This window comes from Leopardus geoffroyi, chromosome B4 (assembly GCF_018350155.1).
Source record: "Leopardus geoffroyi isolate Oge1 chromosome B4, O.geoffroyi_Oge1_pat1.0, whole genome shotgun sequence".
In the NCBI taxonomy this organism is placed as follows: Eukaryota; Metazoa; Chordata; class Mammalia; order Carnivora; family Felidae; genus Leopardus; species Leopardus geoffroyi.
The window spans coordinates 115,901,386-115,924,557 of NC_059341.1; the positions used below are offsets into that span (position 1 = coordinate 115,901,386).

Here is a 23,172-nt window from a genome sequence, read left to right on the forward strand (position 1 = left end):
TGTGTTGTGCATCTTTTCATGTATTCATTTGCCACCTATATATCTTCTTAGCTGAAGAGACTATTCAAGTCTTTGTCATCTTTAAATTGGGTTGTTTCCTTATTAAGTGTAGAGAATTCTTTGTATGTACTGTAGATAAGGCCTTTATGAGACATATGATTTGTAAACATTTTCTCCCAGTCTGTAGTTTGTCTCTTCATTCTTCGAGTTGTGTCTTTCAAAGAGAAGTGTTACATTTTGATGATGATCTTCTTCTATTATGGAAATGCTTTCATTTCTAAGAAATCTTTGCCTAAGCTAAAGTTGCAGGTGTTTCCCACCTAATGTTTCTTGCAGAAGGTTATCTAGTTATGGGTTTTTCATTCGGAACTCTGAGCCATTCTGAGTTCAAGTTTGTAATTGGCTGGCTGAAGTCCTCCCCTTTCTGTGTGTGCACACAGATACCCAGGTGTTTCAGCATCATTTGAAAAGACTCTCCTTTCTCTGCCGAACTGCCTATACACCATTGTTGAAAATCCATGGCTCACGTAGCTGTAGATCTATTTCTGGACTTCAGGCTGTTGCGGCGATCTGTTTCTCTGTCTTTTCACGAACATTCCACTGTCTTCATTTCTTTAGAACGAGTCTTAAAATCAAGCAGTGTAATTCTGCAACTTTGTCCTTTTTCTAAATTATTTTGGCTGTTCGGGGTGCCTGGGTGGCTCAGTCGTTAAGCGTCTGACTCTGGCTCAGGTCATGATCACACAGTTTGTGTGTTCGAGTCCCGCATTGGGCTATATGCTGTCAGCTCAGAGCCTGGAGCCTGCTTCAGATTCTGTGCCTCCCTCTCTCTCTGCCCCTCTCTTGCTCATGCTCTGTCTCTCTGTGTCTCTCAAAAATAAATAAACAGTAAAAAAAATTTTTTTTAATTATTTTGGCTGTTCTAGTTCCTTCACATCTCCTTGTAAGTTTTAGAATTACCTTCTCACTTCCTATTTAAAAATATGCTGGGATTTTGATGGAGCATGATTTCAATTGGGAGTTGTTGGACTTTCATGAGGCTGTGTCCATGGGAGGAAGGTATTCAAACATCACTTTTATAATCTGAACAACTGGAATTTTGAGACCAGTACAGCATTTAAAAAATTTTCCACAGCCTCACTTCCAAGTTTATTGAAAACCCACCTGTGCAAAATGGTGTTATTCAGTGCCAAAGGATACAAGGAAAAATAAAATGTTCTAATTCTGGTCCCTATTTCCTATAAATTCACCCTTTTAAAAAATCTCCTCCCAGAGGCAGAGAAGACGACAATTATCTCGGGCAGATTTCCCCCACCGGGCAAAGACCATAGATAATTGGGAGGATCTATGCTTTCTTGGGTGAGAAGGGTCCCTTTTGCTATGCTCTTCTTTCCCCAGATGGCTGCAGGCTCATTCGCCAAGCAGTAGACTGTCGTGGACTATGGCTTTGGTATAGGAGTCACAGATTAAACACCTGTAGAGCCTGAGCGATCCAGGACAAGGGAAAGCAGCCCAGGAACTGGACTTTCACGTGCATTGTGGGAGAGAGTGGATGTTGGGGGGTATCCAGCATGAGGATGACACTGGTGAGCTGACCAGCAAAGCCACAAATCTGGAATTTTGCTAAAGCTCCCGATTTTCAAATGCTGTCTCTGTATTTTTTGAACAGCATAGGCCAAATGAAACATGTTTGCGGGCCAAATGAAGTCCATTGGCTACCAGTGTGCAGCCTCTGATGGATGGGCTTTTTTATTTGCTTTCGGGGTCAGCTGTTTCATCAGCTCCCTAAAGGACTTATTCCAACAATTGCTTATTGAGTACTCGTCATGTGCCAGGAAGTGCTCAGGTGGCCAGGAAATCGATCAGCGATGGGAGGCACCCTTTCCGTCCCTGTGCTCGAGGGGCTCCCATTCCAGTGTGGGGCTTAGGCGTGGCCTAGACATTCATTCCAGTGTCACCTCCCATTCTCTCCTGAACCCTGCGTCTTGGCCTGTATTCTCACTGTCACTCATTTCAGGCTTCGAAGAAGGGCGTGGTTGGTTGTACTTGGAAGAGTCCTGGGAGGCTTCTCTGAGGCGGTGACATACAAGCTAATGATTGAATGTAGAGTTAGAAATTAGCCAGCTGGATATATTGTAGAACAGCGTTCAGCAGATTTCCTGTTGCTACCTGTTTGTGGAACATGAAATCATTTTAATGGTTGAATCAGGACTAAAATAAAATAGGATATCATATAGTAAAAGGTAAGTATTTTTTTGTTTTGTTAAACTTTTCACTCAGTTTTACACACACATACATGCACATGCTTCTAATACATATTTTTTTAAAAGAAATTTTTGGTTAAAGGAGCACCTGGGTGGCTCTGTCAGTTAAGTGGCTGACTCTTGATTTCACCTCAGGTCATGGCATGGCATGGTCTCACGGCTCATGTGTTCAAGTCCCGCATCGGGCTCTGTGCTCACAGTGTAGATCCTGCTTGGGATTCTCTCTCTCTCTCTCTCTCTCTCTCTCTCTCTCTCTCTGCCCCTCCCTCTCTCTCTCTCCCTCCCTCTCTCAAATAAGCTTAACAATTTTTTTAAATACAATAATAAAAAAAATTTTAGGTTAAAAAACAGAAAAGCATAGTCTGGAAAAATATTCTTTTTTTTTTTTTTTTTGAGAAGAACAAGGAGATTAAAAGAATAGTTATTAACAATTACCCCATGTTATTTCTGAGATCCTGCCATAAATTGTTAACTTCAGCTGCTGATTGTGACTGTTAAGTAGACACTGAATACCTGCTAGGAGAGGTATCTGTGGATGGCTCTGACTGAACTCTGTCACCTATTAATTGTGAGAATGAACAAGTGACTTTAATTCTTCTGATTTTAGTTCCTGCATTATTTTCCTGGTGAGATAAATGAATTCATCCAGATAGGTCGTTTTCACTCCCAAAGTTCCACAGAGGTGTGTTAAGCACACTGCAAATGATTTGCATAAATAGCTAAATTTGCCCCCTGCTGCATTATTAGCGCTAAGAGGTGACCAGGAACATTGTAGGCCGCAGTTAATATTTGCTAAATTAACGCATCTATTTTCAGAGTACCGTTCCATCTTACGTGAAATTAGACACATTTGAAATCATCGATAAGTAGTACTTTAGGCACAAAATTTGAAGTCCTGCAAATCCTAGAGAATTCCAATTTTGTGAAGAATCACAAAGTTCTGAAGCCAAATGGAATTCTCTACTGTGCTTAGCTCTTGCTCCATGGCAGTACCCCTGTGCTTAGTCTGGCGTTGTGTGAGATGTTTGGAATGCATCCCCTCCATAAAATGCACTTCCTCCATACTTTTTTTTTTTTTTTTTTTAACTAAAGACTTAAAAGAAATTTCTTGGGAGCTGTTAGTACCAGACATGTGCGAGGTCCTCACTGTGAATAAGACTGATACACAGTTTCTGTCTTGCTAACACTTGTGGTTCACTGTGGTGGGTGCCTGACTTCCTGTGTGCTTGCAGGTTACTGGCTTTGGGCAGACCCGGTGTTCAAGGTCTGTATAATCTCTGAGATTCAGGGTCCCGCATCTCTGTCCATATAGTGTGCAGCCAGATCATTGACCTTGGAAGTGGTCCGTGTGACTGACTCGTGTTAATTCTGTGAGACTATCGTCTTCTCGTTTCTGATTCCAAACTGAGGTGTTTTGTTGTTTGTATGCGGCGTGTTGTGCGTGTGCTGGGTTCCTATTCCCTTTGCCAGCAATGAAAACATCAGAACCTTTTCCCTTGAACTGCATTTAAGACAAGCTGAAAACATTCTGTACTTTTGTGATTGATTTTCTAAGCTTGGTAGGATGTCACATTTATCCCAACACAAATTAAATCTTGTTAGTATCATTCCATCGATCTATCCAAGTGATTTTGATTCTTGATTATGTCACTCACCACACGAATAGTCTCTTACAATTGCGGGAAAGCAGCAACTTAAAAAACCTGACTTCGTGCCCCTCCTTCAGTTGCTGGTATGAGGACTGAAATTTTCACTTTTAAGGTTATTGTGTCATAACTTTGAAAGATTTCGCTTGGCAAATTTACACGGTCTCCATCCCCTTTTATTTCTTTGGTCTTATCGCCAAGCCGCTCAGCCCAGTGGAACTGTCAAAGGAATGTACTTTTGATGCCTGGAGTCAGCTGCCTGTAAGCACTCATCAGTGATCTTACGCTTCTTCCAGGCAGGTTTAATACTGATAAGGAACACATAGCTATCAGAGTTATTTTATAATTTATAATATGCAGTTGAGGCTTCTTAAACTAACTCCCGTTACCCCTTCCTGCCTGGGAATCAGCCACAAAGATAATATCAAGGGACCATGGGGGCAGCTTGCTTCTTGTAGTTTGGGTATCAGTTTAAATATTGATGTTTCCATCTTGAGGACTAAAATAGAGTTACAAACATTTTTAAACGATTTTGAAAATTTTGAAGAACAATCATCTGTGGAAAATAATGTGATTAAGGAGCTCATTTTGCCTATTTAGAAAAAGGTGACAACCCAAAACTTTATATCCATATAGTGGAGCTTCCATATGAAGGAATCTTTAATGTCATTTGCTTATTACCTACGAAAAAGCAGTGTTGTCATTAACATTGAGAATTTGCATTAGTCACTTGCGCACTCTGGGTAATCTACAAGGCACTCTGGAATTTTGTCTCTCAACAATCACACTCTGTTTTTAATTTCCAAAGGTAGTTTTTAAGCATGTTTCAATAAACCAAGTAATTTTTTGCCACCTGCCAATGAACTTGTAACTTAGAGATGTTAGAAGCAGGGCTGCATTATGACTTGAATGGGCTGGAGGCACTCTTGCCTTTGTGGCCCATTCCTCCATAAAAAAATATTAAAAGTTACATTTTATGACTCTTGTTATAAAGATGTGTATATTAATATTATACATTCAAATATTTTCTTTGACCTAAAGTTCCTTTTTTCTTCTCATTTTAAAAGAAATTAAAACATTTCCATGGGCTTCCAGAAGTATTGTGGGCTCTCATGGGCTCTCATCCCCGTCCCCACTGTGTGTAATGGGTAAATAGGCTCTTGTTAGAAGTTATGATTTTCCCTTTTCAGTTTATTAATCGTTCTTTTGTGTTTAATGTCCATTATTTTTTAAATGGGAAAAACCAACTCCATTTCCAAAGAACATCTCTTTTAAACTCAATAAGCAACTAACTGCATATTTAGTGGGAATGACATGTATCAGCCTTGAATATATATCAACAACTATTCTGAATAAAATATAAAGGGCTTTTCAAGAAATTGATAAAACAGAGAAATGTATGTCCTTTACATAATCGATTCAAACCAGCTACATGGCCTGAAGCTATCAGCATTTACCCATTTTGTAATTTCAAACGAGATATAATGATCATGAAATACCACATTTTCTGCTCCTAAAATCCCCTGTCCTTTCCTACAGCAATGTAAAGCCATGTTCATCTCTTTCTCACTCTCTAGTGGTTTTAAGGCTTAGTGATAGAAGGTCCGGTGTTTCCTCTCATTCATTCATATTCTAATAATGACTCTTGCTATGTTTATAAAAATGATACATGCTCACTTTATATAAAGAATCCCAGGAATTCAGAGAAGTAAAAAGAAAAGATCACAAATTCTATCACTTAGAAGTAAGCCTCAACAATAAGTGAACATCCTGTTGGACATCTCTTTAAGCATGTTTATAGATGGGAAGATGGATGGATGGATGGATGGGTGGATAAGAGAAAGAGATGGGAAAGAAAGAAAGAAAGAAAGAAAGAAAGAAAGAAAGAAAGAAAGAAAGAGGAAGGGAGGAAGGAGAAATACTTTCAGAAAAGTATGGTTATATGATACGTGCTGATTTTTAAATTTAAGAACCACTACGTTTAATTTTATTTGAATTTAACTAGAGTAAAAGAAATGAAGTGAGAAGAAATTACTGAACTTTGAATAAACATTTTTTTTTCATAGTAAGAAATGTTATTTTTTTTCGTCTGTGGTTAAGAGATGATGAAGAACTTGATGTTTTTGTATTTTCTTTCCCCCCAATTATGTTTCTCGGGAGACATTAATGCTGTTCACCCAGGTCTCTCCCCATCCTGGGACATAGGAGAATTCCTATAGGAATTCCTCAGGGATATAGGAGTACTCCCTCAATCCCTTCAAGTTAGGTATGACCTTGTGGCTTGCTTTAGCTACAAAATGTGAGCAGAAGTGAGCAGGTCACTTATGGAGTGATGTATTTAATTGCCAGATCTCCTATCTCTTAGCCTTTCTTTTCCGTCTTGGTGAGCATGGACGCTTCTGTGAATATGGAGGAGCATAATATCAATGCAGCATAGAGTGCGCACCCAGGTCGTGCAGGTGATGCCCTGAAGAGCCATGTGGGCCTCACTGAGATTCAGGGCTTCTCTCCTACCATAGATAATAGTCTATCCTGACTGCCGTCCTCTCCATTTTAGGAAGTGTTGATTTCCTCCCTACTGTGATAAATGAGATCATCGGTGCTCTCACAGTCTGTCCTTCTTCCCTTCTGGATTTTTGTTAGTGACGTTGTTATCATCACAAAGTCAAGATACACTATTTATCTTCTGTTCTAGAATCTAGCTTTAATTCTGATCACTTGTATTGTTTTGATATAGTCGGGGTATATAACATTAGATTCTGTTCAGTTGTTTAAAATTAGTTTTATGTGTAAACGAATTCAGTGTTCTGTACTAATCTTTTTACTGTGGCGTTCCTGTAACTGATATCAAGAAATGGGTCAAGGGGATCAGGACAGACTACCCGGCAGGAAAGCATTCCACCCCAGAGAAAAGAGATATTTTGTCATTTGCATTGTTTAGAATTTTTGGCACATGTTGATATGAAAAACAGATTTTTAGTGGTTTTATTATTGTTTTTCAATTCTCTAGAAACAGTGCATCCTTTTTTTGCTTGCATCTGAAGCAGACGGTTCCATGTATTCACCCTTGGTATCGCACTGCTGGTATCTTTATTTTATTCATTACACCAACTAGGTAGATTGCCAAGACTTTTATAGAAAGGCTCAGAACAAGTTCTTGAATTGTTTCTATGTTCAAGAATAAGATGTCTACCGATTTACCTATATATTTGACAATCATCTTAGCTAAGAATAATATAATAATAGTATAATAATATAATCTAAATGAGGCTTTGGCAATCATCTGGTTTTACCTTTTGCAAATGAGAAAACATTCTGAGAGAGGCTAAGTGTCTTACCCCATGTTATGTGGCCAGTTGATGGCAGATTCAAATTTAGATAGGACCCACACCTGCTAATTCTTAGCCAGAGCTGTGGCCACCGTCCTCCCTTCCCTCTTTTATTTCAGTGAGAACTCAGTTATTGCTAGTAGTTTTGTTGTTGACCTTCCGTGGACTATAGTCAAATCAAGTTTTCCATTGCAATAAGTCTGATTTACTTGTATTTTGCAACACAGCCTTGTTATTGGAGTAGGCGGTCACTTCGTTATCCAGGAATCAGTTTTAGAAAGACCAGTTTATTTCTCCACCTCTCTGTGAGGACCACATTGTTCTCTGTGATTATCTATCAGAACAAGTGGTTCTAATTAGTTTTCTTTTTAAGGTGCTTTTCTTTCATTTCCAGGCAGCCGGCGCCTCAGCCAAAGGGACGTCTCTGCAGAAACGCTATACTCAGGGACCCAGGTTAACGCAGGCCCTGGGAGGTGCCCGGTCAGGTTGGCTTTCTCAGTCTGGCATCCCCAGCCTCTCCATTCCCTTCCCTCCCACGACAAACCATTTTTTTCTGTCTCGGATATGTTCTTTCATTTGTGTGTGTTTTCACCAGTGGTGGTGTTTTACAACATACATTCTAAGTATTCCATTGTTACAGGTCTCCTTCTTTTTTCTTATATTTTTGCTTTATCCTAACTGTCCAGCATTTCCTTTGTACTCCCTCATGTTTGCCTCTTCCCCTAGTAGTGAGCTCTGACATTGCTTCGAGCTCCTTTCCTCCCACAGCGTTACCTGATATAAACAGCCTCGTACATGACTCCTCACGAGTCTGTACGAGAATTTTTCTGGGATCTATAAACCCCCAAACAGGAGAACCGGGTTGGAAGGCATATGTGTACTTGCTAGCACAAATAATGCAACTTTGTATAAACAACCTTGTACATGTCCCTGAGGGGGCTTTTTCAGGGTTTTTCGTGGGTACACGTGCGTGAGAACGAGATCGTGTACTGCGTTCCAGTTGCCCACCTGCTGCTGGCTTGTAGAATGGCTGGCTGCCCAGTGCCCAGTAAAGTCCCTGCGTCTCCACATCTCGGCCAGAGCTTGGCATTGTCTAGATTTCCAGGCACATAAAGTGATCTGCCATGGTTATTTCTGTTGTTATTTCTTAAATTTCTGTGTTTGAGCATCTCTGTCTCTTTTGAGTTCCCTCTTATTTGAATCGCCTTGTCCCACCTTCATCCTTTTCCCCGTGGAGGTGCTTGTCTTCCTTCTCTTGGTTTCGGGACTACCGTTTACCGTCCGGGTAGTCTTCCCTCCTGGGGTGTAGACCCATTCTGCTCCGTCATCTTGGATGAGGGTCTCCTTCATTGCACAGAAATCTTTAATTTTGATGTAAAAAAAATTTTATCTTTTGAAAAGGATCTTCCCACTGCAGGTCATAAAGACACTCGCCGTTATTTTTATTAACTTAGTAGTTTTACCTTTTATGTTTGGACCTTTATCCACAAGGAATCCATCACTGTTTATGGTGTGATACAAAAGTACAGTTTTATTTTTTTCTGTATAATTAGCTCTCCCCAGTTTGGAAATAGCCTCTCCTTTCCCCATTATGAAATTTCAATTGTCATTACGAGACTTGTCATGTTTATTATATGCCTTCCCACCCAGAACACGAATGACTCCCCATTTATTCAGATCTTGCTTTATGTCTTTTAATAAATGCTTAAGATTTACCCCATTGAGGTCTTGTGTGATCTTTGTTAATTGAATCTCTAGATACTTTACAATTTTATTGTTTAATTTTACTGTTTATTATTATATTTTGTGTTTGATTATTGCTAGAATGCAGAAATACTGGTTTGTTGGTTTTTATTTTTGTTTTCTGGCAATTTTACTCAACCCTCTCACTTGTTCTGATGGATTATCTGTTGATCTTGGCCTTTTCTTACATATTAGATCAACTAGCCTGAAAACAGTGATAGTTTTACCTCTTCTCTTCAAATGTTTGTACCTAATTTCTTTTTCTTTATACCTCCGGTTCGGACCTCCACGACAATATGCAACAGTAGTGGTGACATCGAGCATCCTTGTTTTGTCTCTGCCATTAAAAGGAAAATGTTTAAAAGCTGTCAATTAAACCAAATACTTATTGAAGGTTTTTACAGTCTTTACCAAGTTAAGGAGGTTCCTCACATTCCTAATTAAAGATATCTTTTTAAGGAATCATAATTTTATCAAATTTTATCAAATACTTCTTTGCATCTAGTAAGATAATAATGACTTACCACTTTGGACGATTGCTATGTTGAATTAATTGATAGACCTTGTAATATTGAAATTATTGTAATCCCAGGATAAATTCTACTTGCTCACAATATATTATTTTAAATAGATTCTTTTTTTTACTCAGTGAATATTTAGGATTTTTACATCTAAAATAATAATTGCAAAGAACCTGTAATCTTTCTTTTCTCGTATTCTCCTTATTCTGTTTGGAACAAAAAGTAAAGCAGCCTAATTAAAATAGGCTACATAACTTTTGTTATTTTTCTATTTCCTAGAATCGCTTATAGAAGCTAGGAAGTGAAACGTTTCATGAACATTTGATAGAGCTCACCAGAACACTGTCTGGGCCTAGGGCTCTTTAGCAGGGAAGTGCTTTGATTGCCATTTCAATGTATTTCATTAATACTTTGACCCATTTGAGTTTTCTATTTTTTCCGCCACTGATTTTCATATTTTATATATCCCAGTATCAGTTCATCTAGGTTTAAAAAAATGTATTTGTACACTTGTGGATTTTTTTCATTTTTTTAATTAAAAACTTATTTATTTAAATTCACGTTTGTTAACATACAGTGTAGTATTGGCTTCAGGAGTAGAACCCAGTGATTCATCACTTACATACAACACCCGGGGCTCATTCCAGCAACTTCCCTCTTTAATGCCCATCACCATTTAGCCCATCCCCCCACCCTCCTCTTCTCCAGCAACCCTCAGTTTGTTCTCTGTGTTTAAGAGTGTCTTATGGTTTTCCTCCCTCTCTGTTTTTATATTATTTTGCTTCCTTTCCCCTGTGTTCCTCTGTTTTGTTTCTTAAATTCCACATATGAATGAAACCATATGATATTTGTCCTTCTCTGACTCATTTCGCTTAGCATAATACCTTCTAGTTCATCCACGTTGTTGCAAATGGCAAGATCTCATTCTTCTTAATCACTGAGTAATATTCCATTGTATGTATGTGTGTGTGTGTGTATATATATATATATACACACACACACACACGTATATACACACCACATGTTCTTTATCCATTCGTCAATTGATGGACATTTGGGCTCTTTCCCTAATTTGGTTGTTGTTGATAGTGCTGCTATAAACATTGGGTGCATGTGCCCCTTAAAATCAGCATTTTTGTATCCTTTAGAGAAATAACTGGTAGTGCAATTGCTGGGTCAGTGTTTATAGATTATTGCTTTTGGCAAAATTTTACTCCTCCCACCCTATGAAAAGACTTAATTCCCTGTCACACTGGTCCTGGCCACATGCCTTGCGTTGGTCAGTGGAACATCAGTGGACGCAACCTGAGTAGAGGCCTCACATGTCCTTGAGGCAGGGATTAGCCTTTTACTCCAACAGTGGCCACATTAGAAGGGGGAAGTCTCATAGCTCAACTTTTTTTCTGGTCCAGCAAACCTAAAGCATAATGATAGTCGCAGCAGTGATAGCGGCTGACTACAGCAGTGAGTTGGCAAGAGGGATATGTTACCAAATTCTGCAAAGGGACATACATAGTTTCTCAAACTGCAACCCTATGTCCAGCTGAGTCACTCTTATAAGGAACTCCTATGTACTCACATCTCTGGTTATATTACAGAAGTTTATAGTTAAAGGAATTTATCCTTGAAATCCTTTCCGTTATTGTAGATTCCTGAGCATAGATGTGTCTGAGTCTCCCAACAGCTGCTTGCATGTCTTCTGTGACCTTCCATAGTCTTCGTTCTCTGAACTGTGCTTTGGAATCCTGTATAGTTCCTCCTTGCAGGTCACCATTAAGGTGGCTGCATATTATAGAATACGGCTCAAAAAAGAGAGGTCTACCAGGGAGGATGGGCTCGTGGGCTTTCCTTCACTCAGAGATTACATACTCAGCCAGGATAGACCACAGGGTGCTGTCTGCACAGAGATTTGTTGGAAGAGATGACTTCTTTTTCTGTAACGAATGAAAAAGTCAGAAGCACAGAGCTGGTGTAGATGATGAGTTGGAAACTTGACTTGGAGCAACTTTTTAAGAATGTGATTAGTTATTGTACACTGAGCTCCATTTTCTGCTTAGCAAGGGGCTAAAGATTGGAGAAGGAGGGCAAGAAGTAGAAGACATGATCTCTGCCCATAATGAGTTTGGGAGACAAGTGACCTATAAGAAACAAAAAAGTGAAGTGTGAATCTTTGTACTTGACTCTAAATGCAATAAGAATTGGGAAGGAGACTTTTGGTTTGAGGCCAGAACAGCTGTTGATTGGTATGAGTGAGGGAGGAGGAGATAGAGAAAGAGAGGGGAACATTATGTTGTTTTTATTCATGTCATGACCACAAAGATGGCGGGGGGGAGGTGGAAGGATGGGAGGGGACGGGGTGAGGGTGGGGAGCAGACCTGGGGAGGGGGGCATTTATCCCTTCAAATGCATGGCTTCATTGTGATAGACCCGTTTGTCAGGGAATGTTGTTTCTTCTGAAACATGGGAGTTTGAACTTCACCGGAAATGGGATTGAAGAGTTGCGGGAAGGATTTAGGATCTGTATAAGAGAGAACATTCTGTCAGTATGGAGGGAGAGAATCCCTGCTTTAGGGTACTTAAAACTAGTGGATACTTATGCCACGGTATCTGGTGGTTCTCAATCAGGAACAGTATTGCCTCAGCCCAGGATATGTGGACTTGTGTGCTCAGGCTAGGGTGTTACTCGCACTTAGTAAGTGCACGCTGAAGGCCTTGTTGTGCACTGGGACAGCCCTGCCGAGCGGATCTCCCTGCCTCAAGTGCCAATAGCACTCTTTGTAGAAACACTCGACGTCCCCCACACTTCTGTCATTGGGGTTCTGCTTGTACAATTTTTGCTGTATCTTTGTACCACAGGTGCCGCTAAGTTCGTGCTTTAATTTAAATTTACTGTTGATTTAAACATTTATGTTTCTTTTTTGATCACTTGTTTTGTCATCCTATATCCACTTTGTAATGTACTTTCATTTGCTTGTCTTGATTTTTGCAGTCATGAGTTTGAAATGGTATTTATACTTTTCTAATTGTATTTAAGTAGGTACCTGACAATTCAAATACAGAATGTTCACCCGTGTACCACCTGATATCATCTTGTACACCCCCAGTGGTACGCACAGCAAGCTTTGAGGAGCAGTGTCCAGATGGTCACGGTGGATTCATTTATAGCTTGACCTGATTTTATGCAGTAAATCCTTGGATGTTGACACTCCAGCCTTAGGACTCTCATTTTTAAATAACTTCGTATTCAGCAGAACTCACGAGTTGGAAAGGCCTCGTGAGGATTCTTTTCCTGATAGAGGTCAGACAGCACAAACAGCTGTTGTTCTCTCTTTCTGTGTGTAAGGTCTCCTTGGAAGGGCTTGAGTTGCCCTTGGCTGCGTCGTGCTCGTGTGCCAGTTATCTTTGCTCCAGACTGTGTCCACAGATTGCTGGCCCTCTCCCAGTTATGTGGCAGTATTCACAAGGCATATGTGACCTGAAGTGTAGAGGAATGAGAGCAAATACCGCCCTCGCTCCCAAATAATTGGCCCAAAGCGTATGTTGCATTAATAGTTGGCCAGGAGTCAGAATGATGACCGAGTGCAGCAGTCACAGGCTCCTCCCCGACACCCGATAAACTGAACCAAAAAAGTTAAAAGCAGAAACATTCGCCAGTGGCAGCCAAACAACAACAACAACAACAACAACAACAACAACAACAACAACAAAACCCAATCACGGCTTTTATGCCATGTGCTTTGAAAAGGGGCGGGCAGGGAAAGAAACACCAGACCCTGACCCTTCAGAAGCAATCCTGGGAAAAGAAGGGAAGTGTACAAAATCCTATGGACTCCTGTTAATTCAGATCAGTATGAAAAGAAGCTGGTGGAGGAGGTGAGTGGATGGCCTTGGTAAATGTCAAGAAGCACCCTCAGCAGAGGCAGGAAGGCAACCAAACGCAGGCCATCTCCCAGTCTCCACGCTGAGCTACAGGAAAGAGACCACAGGAGTAAGTGCACCCTGGCTAGGCAAAGCAGGCTCGGTACAAGACATTTAACTGGCTTCCAAAAGAGAGAGCGGGGCACCGCACTCCCAGCAAGGGCAGGCTAGTGAGTCCTATCTCTCCTCCGTGGCAGAACACTGCATAGAAGGCAACAGCCAACCCCAAGTTGTAGCTCAGAGGGAGAAAGTGTCAAGGGTACCTTGGCTTACCATAAGAGAGCAAACAGAAGCCCTGGATAGAGATGCTCATGTTAAATGGGAGCAAGATGAAGATAAGTGTCGTGACAACTGTGCAAAAATGCTACAGGAGAAAAAAGAAAGGAGCACGGCTTGCAGAAAGTAAACATACACCAGTGTGGCCTGAGTGGAAACCCAACCCAAGAAAACTCAACCTCACGAATATTTCATGCTATAGGAGAGCTCAGTATCGATTCAGTGGAAATAAAAACTCAGTGTAGTTACGATAAAACAATGAGATTTTTAAACTTCATTATTTATTTATTTTTATAAGATTAGTCCCTCCTTTTATTTACTTTTTATTTTTTAAATTTATTTTGAGAGAGAGAAAGAGAGGGTGCATGCATGCGTGCACACGTAGGGAAGGGGCAAAAAGAGACAGAGAGAGAGAGAATCCCAAGCAAGCTGTCTGACAGCACAGAGCCCAATGTAGGGCTCGATCCCATGAACTGTGAGATCATGACCTGAGCCGAAATCAAGAGTTGGATGCTCAACCGACTGAGCCACACAGGTGCCCCTAATTTTTATTTTTAATTGTGGTAAAATATGCATAACATAAAATTTGCCATCTTTTCCATTTTTAGGTGTACAATTCCATTGTGTTAAGTACATTCATATTGTGCAGCTAACCTCCAGAATTCTTTTCATCTTGCAGAACCTGCTACCCATTGAACAGTTCCCCATTCCCCTCTCCCCTCCCCTGGTGACCTTCATTCTTTCCATCTCAGTGGGATTGACTACTATAGGTAGCTCCTACGACTGGGATCACAGAGTGCTTGTCCTTTCGTGCCTGGCTTACTTCTCTTAGCATAATGTCTTCCAATTTCACACACATAGAACGAGTCAGGCTTTTTTCCTTTTTTAAGACTCAATATTCTAATGTATAATCTACCACATTTTGTTTATCCCTTCATCCCTTGATAGACACTTGGTTTGCTTCTACTGTTCGGCTATTGGGAACAGTGCTGCTGTGAAGATGGGTGTATAAATATCTCTTTGAGTCACTGCTTCGATCCTTTCAGGACTATGACCCAGAAGTAAAATTGCTAGGTTGTATGGTAATTCCATTTTTAATTGTTTAAGGAACCACCATACTCTTTGCCATAACAGCTGTACCATTTTATATCCTCACCAACACTTGTTATTTTCTGGAGTTGGTTTTTCTTTGTTTTTTTTTTTTTTTTTTTTTTTTTTGACAATATCCATCCTAATGGATATGAAGTGGAATGGAATTTTTAAAAGCTAGATTGAAGAGCCAAGAAAAGAAATTGAGAAATAAAAACACAATATAAGATTTGAACCCAACAACAACAACAACAAAACCCAAAGCAAAATAAAACAGCATAAAAATAACCAAACATCAAATGAATGGCATGGGGCAGAGGCATGAGATAATCACAGGAAGGGAGTTAAGGTAATAAGACAGAAAGTGATAGCCATGGCAGATTGGCAAAGCCATCCGGCATCTGGAACAGAAAAAGAATGCAGAGATACAACACAGGAAGATTTTTCTGAAAGGGAAGAAGGGCTAAATCTTCAGTCAGAAGATCATCCTACATACCTAGAAAAGAAGATAGAGAATGGCCAAGATGTACTCTGGTCTAAAGCTTCAGGATCATAAGCTTCGGACAGAAAAAACAAGTTCTACAAAATGGGGGATGGTCAAGTTGGTGTCCAAATTCCCCATACCAACATTCCCCACCATAAAATATGAGCACAGTCTACAAACTTAGGAGAGGAATAAAATTATTTAAATAATATAGAATTATATTTATAATGTAAAAGTATAATAGTGGGGCGCCTGGGTGGCTCAGTCGGTTGGGCGTCCAACTTCGGCTCAAGTCATGATCTCGCAGTTCGTGGGTTCGAGCCCCACATCGGACTCTGTGCTGACAGCTCAGAGCCTGGAGCCTGCTTCGGATTCTGTGTCTCCCTCTCTCTCTCTGCTCCTCCCCTGCTTGCTCTCTCTCTCTCTCTCAAAAATAAACATTAAAAAAAACTTTTAAAAGTGTAATAGTAAAACAATATATAAATTTGTTTGCATATTATTCAACAGTGAAAGCAGAAAGCAGACAGTCCTGATCTGAAGGAACTCAAAGAATATGGTGGCCATGAGCATTTCTTGAAAAACATCACCCTGTGATGAAATTGACCCAACTGACTCAAATCAAAAGAACAGATTCAGAAGTAGAAAAGTCATGGTTTAAGACAAACAACAACAAAAAAGCCTTGGTGAACATTCAAACCATTATAATGTAGTTTTAAGAGTAAACAGCTTGGGTGGGGGGCAAGGGTGGCAGATTATTGCTACAGAAGCGTAAAAATGTTATGCACCCAACACAATAAAAATGATATAAGCAAGAAAAATCATGAGGGAATGAACAGGAAATATCAAGTGTTAATTATAGAGTGTTAATGTGAAAATATATAGTTTACCACTTATATGTGAAAATATATAAATTATGTTATACTTTTTTTTCTCAGCATTAAATCTTTTGGGTGTACGTGTTGTCATTGTTGTTTAAATATTTGACTGTAGGTCAGAAAGCCATTTAGTTTCATCTCTGTTTCTTTTTTTTTTCTGTTATATTCAAGCAAAAATCAATAACTCTTATGAGACAAAAGCTATTATATTACCCTTTTAGCAGTATGTGTGCATAAAGAAATGCCCAGAATGATGTATGGCAACTGTAAGTCTAGTGGTGGGATACTGGATGCCTTGTTTTCTTCTTTGTACTTTTTTTATTTTCCTTGAATAATAAGGAATAAGGGCTTTTTTCAATGAGCCCACATTTTTATAAAAGTGCCCATATTTTTATAAAAGCTATAAAATCATTACTGTTAATATAAAATATTATCAGTAGTATCATCATTATTCTAATTGCTTCTTAATCATTTCCAAAAAAAAAAAAAAAAAATTATAGTCTCGACACCACCAGAGTCCTTAACCGTATTTTTGCAACTCAGCAACTTGCAACTTGCCTAAGATACTGGCAAGTGCCTCGGGACCAAAGGCACATGCGGTGGAAAACATTAGCTGTTCTAATAGGATGCTTTGTGCCTTCTTCTTGAATTCATAAATCTAAACAATGAGCTGGTGAGTGTGAAGTAGGATTGACTCCAGATCCCTGTAATACTGGTGACAAAGTGTAGTACAAGTAGAGGACTGTCGTGCACACATTTGGGCCAGGAATATGAAAACCTCACTTCTAGTCCCGGCCTAACCAATAAGCAGCCCCAGAACTTGGGATGTTTGGAGTCCTTCTGACTCTCTGCGCTTAGCTACCCCGAACTGCTTTCTTTTCTTCGATTTACCATGGTTTTCTGCCTCAGGGCCTCTGCACAGGCAGTCCCCTCTGTGCGGGACACACTTCTTTATCTTTCCATTCACTGGGCTCTTTCCCTCATGTTCAGGGCCTAGCTTTAAGCCCCTTCCTCTGGAAGGCCTTCTACATCGTAACTGTGATGGTACTTCTTACTGGATATGCCTAGCCCGTCTGTAGTCACTCACTCAGTGTCAGAGTTCCTTAGCAGACTGGCCTCGGGGAGACGGGGATCTAGGAGGTGCAAGGTCAGGTTCTCTCACTGCCCCTCCACAGCACATGCTTTCTCTTCCTCCACTGGGCTCTGCCAGGGTGGTAACTCTCCTCCTGCTACCTCGTGGCCCCTAAGTTTTATTTTTCCTGAGCAGGCCTCTTTGCTTCTGCTTCTGTTAGGAACCGCAACTTTTCTGGGTAGTGTTCAAGTTTATCAGGAGAGAGTAGCTATTCCATGTAGCCCATTACCCTCCAGCACTAGCCATTCCTGCAGGAGAGAGTGTCACCCCTGGGGCCCAGGCTGGCATTCTTAATTCCCCACAGAAACCCCTGCTTGGCCTCTCTGATAAAGGATATGGAAGTGAAAAAAATCATGTTATAAAGCACTAGGTGCCAGGTAATCCTAAATGTATGTTTTATATACAAAAAAAACTGAAAAGAAATATCAGTAAAACTTTGGATTGTGAGTAACTTGTTCTGCGAGTGTTCCGCAAGATGAGCAAACATTTCTAGTAAATTTTGACTTGATGAACGATGTCTTGCAATACGAGTAGTATGTGATGCCGAATGTCACATGGTCACAACTGAGCCAATGGTTCTTGAAATTCGCTTTGATATACACATGCTTTGGATTACAAGCTTGTTTCTGGAACATGCTTGCAAACCAAGGTTTTACTGTAGATCAAATCATTATCAGCGGGTTTCTCTGATGGGATTTCTAGTATTGTCATTTTCTTATTTTCACATTTTCTGCAATAAACATTTTCATAGATGCTAAATGGTGTTTTGTAAACTCCTGTTTATGGCCTTTTACTGAGCAGCCCCCAGGAAGACTAGGAAAAGTTGGCCCTTCCGTATGGAAGTGTTGGGCTGTCCTCCCACAGTTTTCATGTCTGCCCCCATCTGATGTGTTTGCTCTTTTCACCTTTATGTCTTTCTTTTCCCCAGATGACCGGATGACCGGTATCCCCCCACACATCCTCAACAGCTCCCCATCCGACCAGCAGATTAACCAGCTGGCGCAAAGGCTGGGCCCTGAGTGGGAGCCCGTGGTGCTGTCTCTGGGACTGTCCCAGACGGATGTCTACCGCTGTAAGGCCAACCACCCCCACAACGTGCAGTCACAGATGGTGGAGGCCTTCGTCCGCTGGCGGCAGCGCTACGGGAAGCAGGCCACCTTCCGGAGCTTGCAGAGGGGCCTTCAGGCCGTGGAGGTGGACCCCTCGGTGCTCCAGCACATGTTGGAATAATGGTGTCTCCCTCCATCCACCCCTGGGGAGCATGTCCCCAAGTTGCATGTGCAGAATCCTGACTTTCTCCCAGGGCAGGTAGTTTTCGGGGGGTTTTGTTGTTGTTGTTGTTCTTGTTGTTGTTGTTTTCTTTTTAAGATTCTTAGATAAAAGGAGAAAATAGGATTTCCAGTTGATATTACTTGAAAGGCCAGATTACTCAGTGGCTCTACCACATTGACAATTGGTTGTTTTTAATTGCTTGAAGATTGCATTGTTTTAATTGTGCAGGTTTTAATTGTGTGGTTGCCTTTCAGTAAACTGGTAAATCATACTGGCTCAAAAACACACACACACACACACAAAAAAAAACCTACTGTGTTATCACATTACATGCAGGTGTCCTATATATAAAGCATCCACTTTTATATTTCCTGGGAACTGAACTGTGCGCTTTGCTATTAATGATGATGATAATAAAAAGTGAATTACTATATATAATGTGACCCTTTCATGAGAGAGTATTGTTTGTTTGTTTTTCTCATTCCTGTAGTGCATAGTTTAAAAGTGCGTAATTACAGAAGTCATTTTTGTTTTGAAACAGAATTACAAGTAATAACAAAATTCTTACTTTCTCCAGTCAAGGTAAATAGGCAGGGTGTCTGCATTAAATTTAAGACACTGAAGCTCCCCTGCAAGACCACTTCAGGTACCAGCATGCACACCTGAGCCCTTGATCTTTAAAAGATTGCTTAAGAAAATAACTGTGCCATTTGTTTAAAGGCTTTATTAGTTGGGGGACAAAAGAGGGTGTGGTCTTTCTGTTGAAATTGTAGGGATTTAAGTGTTGTGCTCTAAAGGAGTACGATTTAGTCTTCTGTCTTTTTATTAATGACACATGATATTTGTCAAATGGTTCACTGTTTTCAAGAGTTTTCATGTATGTGATCTCGTTTGGACCTCATAAAAATCCTATGAAGCAGTTGGGCAAGAGAGGTGAGCCTCCTTCTGTAGTGAAATTGCATGATTTTCCGGGGCCGAATGAGCTAGAATAGGTGTCTTTGGAGCCCTGCTCCTTTCCTGTTGCTCCATGCTGCTTCTCCTCTTTCTCACATGCCCCTCGAAGAAGCTTGAGTCCTGCTGTCCTCCTGCTAGCAGCATCACCTTGGACAAATCACTCCACTTCTCTAACCTAAGCCTCTACAGATGAGGAAATGATTGTCCCCTCTTCCAAGATTTTTGTGATGGTTAAAGAGATAATGTCTGCCAAGGGCTCGTCTAGTGCCTTGCCCTTTGTCAGCTCTCAGAAAATGGGAGCTGTTAATTTGCTGCTGTGGCTGCACATGGACAAAGTTCACAGGCAAAGCCGAATAGTGGCTACAGGTGAGGACACTGCAGGAGGAAGTGCTATTACCATGCTTCCTGCCAAGCTTGAACCTGTGATGTAACGTACTAAATCTACCATGGGTCCAATCAAGAGAAGGACAGGTGAACAGTCCCAATCTGTGATCTGTTCTTCTGAATAATCGGGGAATCTATTTCCTAATCCTAACTTAACCGAGGATTTTTTTCAAAGGGAAAAAATTAGGCTTTTTACCTCGCTGTGTTCCGGGATGAGAATATAGAATGGAAGAATTGAACGTGAAATGAGTGCTCACCAAGGTGACCGTGGCACATCGATAACATCCTCTCAGATGTCTGGCAGCCCTATTCCCTTTACTAAAAAAGATCAGTTATTTCACAGTTCAACAAGCAGTTCAAAAGGATGGTCTCCTGGCCCCATCAGCTTTAATTTTCCATTGTGTAGCCCAGCCATTAATTCACTGTCTTGTAAAATTCTCAGACTTCTGGCCCCATCACTGTGCTAGTGATAGACTGAACCTCTATGGCATCTTCAATAAACTGCCTGTCATTTTGAACTTTGGACTTGTTATGTTGCTGTTTGTCCCCTGGGTTTGCTAATAGAGAATTGCTTTGGCTTTTGTTCTCACCGCATTTATGGCCAAGGGAGTATGGCTGGGCTCTGCTGCCTCTGACTAGATGGCATTTTAGAAATGGGTCTGATGATAAGCTAGCTCATCTTCCCACCATTTTCTTGGAATCTGCCATGCACAAAGACACCTTGGTGCTCTGTCAGCAGTGAAGGACAATTTGTGATGAACTTGCCCATCATGGGCTGCCAGGGCCATCAGAGAGCTCTGACTTGTTGCCCTTAACGAGCAGGGTGCCTCCACCATCAAATAGCAGTCGCGCCTGCTAGGCCTGCTCACGTTCTTGCAGAAGATTAGCAGAATGAAAGAACAGAGCATCTAAATCACTACCTCATTTCTGCCTGTGGCCGTGAAAAGTGATACTGAATGCCTCTGCCCACCTCCCAAGAGAATTGAGTAGGCGATGCGCCTGCAAGGAGTCTGTGTGTTTTTGCAGGGTGGAAGATTCTACAGTTCCAGAGGCTGCCTACCCCCCATAGAATTCTGAAGGAGTACAGTGAAGAGGCAGAGCATTTGCAAGCACTGACCGAAAAAAGATAAAGTCTTGCTCCACTTTGGTTTGGGATACACATGCATGTGCGTTCATGAGTATGCCCTCTTAGTTTTTAAAAACTATAACTTTCATTAATTGTTCTCTGTATAAAAAATAATGCATGCTCATTATAGCAGTTTGAAAAATACCACTGGGCAAGAATAAAAACAAAATAAACATTACCCCTACTCTTGTCTTTCAAAGATAACCAGTATGACACCCGAGTTTTAGTCTCTACCCCCAGTTACTTTCCTATGGCTGCATATTTTTATAATGAAAATGGGATTGTGTCAAATCAACTATAACTATAATAAGTAAAGGACGCACAAAATTAAAAGATGTAGGTATCATGTAGGTACCTCAGTTTTCAAAATATACTACAAAGCTATAATAATCAAAATTATGGTACTGGCACAAAAATAGATACATAGCTCAGTGGAACAGAACTGAAAGCCCAGAAACAAACCCATGCATACATGGTGAATTAATCTACAATAGAGAGGGGAAGAATATATAAATGGGGAAAAGATCATCTCATCAGCAAATGATGCTGGGAGAACTGGACAGTTACATACAAAAAAAAAAAAATGAAACTAGAACACTCTCTCACACCATTCACAAAAATATTCTCAAAATGGATTAAAGACCTAAATGTGAGGCCTGAAACCATAACATTCCTAAAAGAAGACACAGGCAGTAATCTCTTAGACATCAACCTTAGCAACGTATGTATGGATATGTTTCCCTAGGCAAGAGAAGCAAACACAAAAATAGAGTATTGGGACTACACAAAACTAAAAAGCTTCTGCACAGCAAAAGAAGCCATCGACAAGACAAAAAGGCAACCTACTGAATGGGAGAAAATATTTGCAAAATCTCTATCTGATAAGGAGTTAATATCCCAAATATATAAAGAACTCATATATTTCAACACCAGAAAAATAATTCAAGTAGAAAATGGGCAGAAGACCTGAATAGACATTTTTCTAGAGAAGACAGACAGAAGGCCAACAGACGCATGAAAATCACATCACCCATGATCAGGGAAATGCATATCAAAATCACAGTGAGATAGGTGTCACCTCATACCTATCAAAATGGCTAGTATCAAAACAGACAAGAAATAACAACTATTGGTGAGGATGTGGAGAAAAGGAAGCTCTCGTGCACTGTTGGTGGGAATGCAAACTGGTGCAGCCACTGTGGAAAACAGTATGGAGATTCCTCAAAAAACTAAACATAGAGGTACCATACAATCCAGTAATTCTAATTCTAGGAATATACCCAGAAAAAAATGAAAACACTAGTTGGAAAAGCTGCACCCCTCTGTTTATGGCAGCATTGTCTACAATAGTTAAGATATGGAAGCAACCTAAGTGGCCATCGATAGATAAATGGATAAAGAAGATGTGGCGTATATATAGAATGGAATATTCCTCAGTCATAAAAAATAAGGAAATCTTGCCATTCATGACAACATAGATGAAATTTGAGAGTATTATGCTAAGTGAAATAAATAAGACAGAAAAAGACAAATACCATATGATTTCACTTATATGTGGAATCTAAAAAATAAATGAACAAACAAAACAAAACATAAACAGGCTCATAGGTACAGAAAATAAAATGTTGGTTACGGAGGATGGAGAAGGGATGGGTTGGGAGGGCAGGAAAAATAGATTAAGGGGATTAAGAGGTACAAACTTTCAGCTATAAAATAAATAACTCATGGGGATACAATGTATAGCATAGGGAACATAGTCAATAATACTGTAATAACTTTGTATGACGTTAACTAGATTTATCATGGGTATCACTTCATAATTTGTAAAAATGTCAATTCGCTATGATGTGTACCTGAAAATAATAGGATATTATATGTCAATTATACTTCAATAAAAAATAGGATTGTATTGTACATGCTGTTTTACACTTGGCTTCTTTTATTTAACATATAGCTATCTTTCCATGTCATTAAAGATTTTTCTATACCAGTGATTTTCAGCATCCTTTGTGTTTGGAGCACACTTCCAAGTCCTATAATTTTTGGCAGCATGCCTGGAGAAATTAAAAGACTCTAGCTACGTAAGACTGTCTTTCGCTGTCAAAACATCTACCATTATCCCAGTGTTTGATCCTCTTTTAGGGCCATGTCATTGCTTG

The 23,172-nt window shown here is 40.2% G+C and overlaps 1 protein-coding gene across 2 annotated transcripts in view; it reads left to right on the plus strand.

Annotated features, from left to right (window-relative positions):
* The window catches only part of CRADD (CASP2 and RIPK1 domain containing adaptor with death domain), a 176,541-nt gene extending 156,136 nt beyond the window's left edge, over positions 1-20,405 (plus strand). For both annotated transcript variants that reach the window (XM_045466899.1, XM_045466901.1), the window contains exon 3: positions 18,206-20,405. In XM_045466899.1, coding sequence (XP_045322855.1) covers positions 18,206-18,507 — 302 coding nt within the window. In that variant the 3' untranslated portion in view covers positions 18,508-20,405. The remainder of the gene's footprint in view (positions 1-18,205) is intronic.
* Positions 20,406-23,172: the final 2,767 nt, after the last annotated feature.